The sequence below is a fragment of the Salvia splendens genome, chromosome 20 (genome assembly GCF_004379255.2).
Source record: "Salvia splendens isolate huo1 chromosome 20, SspV2, whole genome shotgun sequence".
Taxonomy (NCBI): domain Eukaryota; kingdom Viridiplantae; phylum Streptophyta; class Magnoliopsida; order Lamiales; family Lamiaceae; genus Salvia; species Salvia splendens.
The window spans coordinates 10324528-10326415 of NC_056051.1; the positions used below are offsets into that span (position 1 = coordinate 10324528).

At 40.4% G+C, this 1888-nt stretch overlaps 1 protein-coding gene across 1 annotated transcript; it reads left to right on the forward strand.

Annotated features, from left to right (window-relative positions):
- The first annotated feature begins 426 nt into the window (after positions 1-426).
- Positions 427-921, forward strand: LOC121781451. Its single transcript, XM_042179188.1, has one exon. The coding sequence runs from the start codon at positions 427-429 to the stop codon at positions 919-921; it is 495 nt and encodes a 164-aa protein (XP_042035122.1).
- The last annotated feature ends 967 nt before the right edge of the window (positions 922-1888 follow it).

The following is a 1888-nucleotide window of genomic DNA, read 5'->3' on the forward strand; positions in this document are numbered from 1 at the left end:
TGAATCCCTCTAGCACCTCTTAATACAAGGCCGAGGTGCCACCAGCATTTGGAGGGAGTTCGATGGATGGTTCAAAGGAGTCTCCCCAGCCCTTCGGAACAATGATACTATCCCCGATAGACTCGAGACTTGGACACGGCAAACCCAGCAACAAGACAAAAGACACATCGGTCGCATGATGCCTTACCTCATCTTTTGGTTCATTTGGGCAGAGCGTAATAGAGGCCATCACGAGCAGGTCCAATTCAAGCCATTTAATGTGGTGTGGCAAGTTCAAATGTTCATCCGGGACGGCATGGCTAACGGAATTATCAAGCCAAAACTTTGGAGAGGAGTAAAACTCAAGATGAATATCCCGAGCCACCTCGAGCCAAGAAGTCCGTGGCCGCCCATCATGCCTATCAAATGGCAACCCCCGGACGAACCATGGATAAAAATCAACACAGATGGAGCTTACTCGGAGGCAACAGACAAGGCAGGAGGGAGGGGTTAGTTCGAGACGGGGGAGGAAATATCCTTGCAGCCTTCGTGACCCCCCTAGAAGCACACTCGACTTTGGAGGCTGAAATACTGGCTATACACCATGGCATCGCCTTGGCCAAGGAGTTCAGGAGGCCAATGTGGGTTGAATCAGACGCAGAACAAGCGACCAAGCTCTTAACGGGCACAGAGTGGGGTCCGGCTCACATCCGCCAGGTCATGGCGCGCCTATTCATCCTCAAACAACAACACAACAACCGGATTACCTTTATCCACAAGGAAGGGAACAAAGCAGCTGACTTTCTAGCCAAGATGGGACTTGAGCAAGCTTCTTTCCTGTGCATGTCCACACAAACAGCTCCAAGAATGCTTAAGGCCATTGTGCGTATGGACGCGATGGGAATCCCCAACCTACGGCTCCGAGAGGATGTTCGAGAGTGACACAAGATCGTGGGTGGACCTTCTGAACCTGATCTTATTGGACACTGCAGAGTACGAAGGTGTCGAGCCGGTTTCGGCATGTCCCCTCCTTACTCTTATAGTATAATCGTCCTAGTGTAGTTTGTAAATTCCTTTTGTTACCTAGGCTTTGATAGATAGGTCCACTTGTAATTCCTTAATTGTAATCTCCTTTTGAAATGATATATAGGGATGAGGGACCCACAAACCCTCCACCGCGACGGTGTTAATATAAAAAAAGTGATATATACATTAAATCACTTTATTCTTACATTAATTACTGCAACCTTTTGAGCTGTCCATGACTCAACCCAAAATGTACATTATATATATATATATTATATTATTAGATATGTGTCAAGTACGTTATTTTAAATGTACATTATATATATTATATTATTATATATGTGTCAAGTACGTTATTTTGCAAAAAAGTATCATACAACTTAATCTATAAAGTATTGTTAATATTATATCCTATATGATGTCTTCATTTTATAATAATTGTGGAAATATAAATGGATCCTTCTACCGTAATTGATACTTCCAACTAAAAATAGTAAATATTAACAATAATTTATAGTAGAATTTTTAATCTGTATTAGAATAAATCGTAAACATTGAAGAGATTAAAGATTTAATAAGGAAGACCAATTATATAATACATTTACCAATCTTACGGGAAAAAATCAAGGAAGTATAATAACTGCCTAAAATTAGACTTGCCAATTGTGCCCTTTTAGAATTTAAATATTCCTTTAATTAATCAACATGGCACAAAACTGAGCGTTAGATTTTGAAATATAGTGGAGTGAAAAGAGTTTTGTGTTTTCCAACTATTTAGTGTTGGGATATGAATACATCCCTATATATTAGTTTATAATAAAATGTGAGTGGAATAAGTTCTTGGAATGTGGAGCCTCCTTACCATTTATGGTAAAAGTGAAAT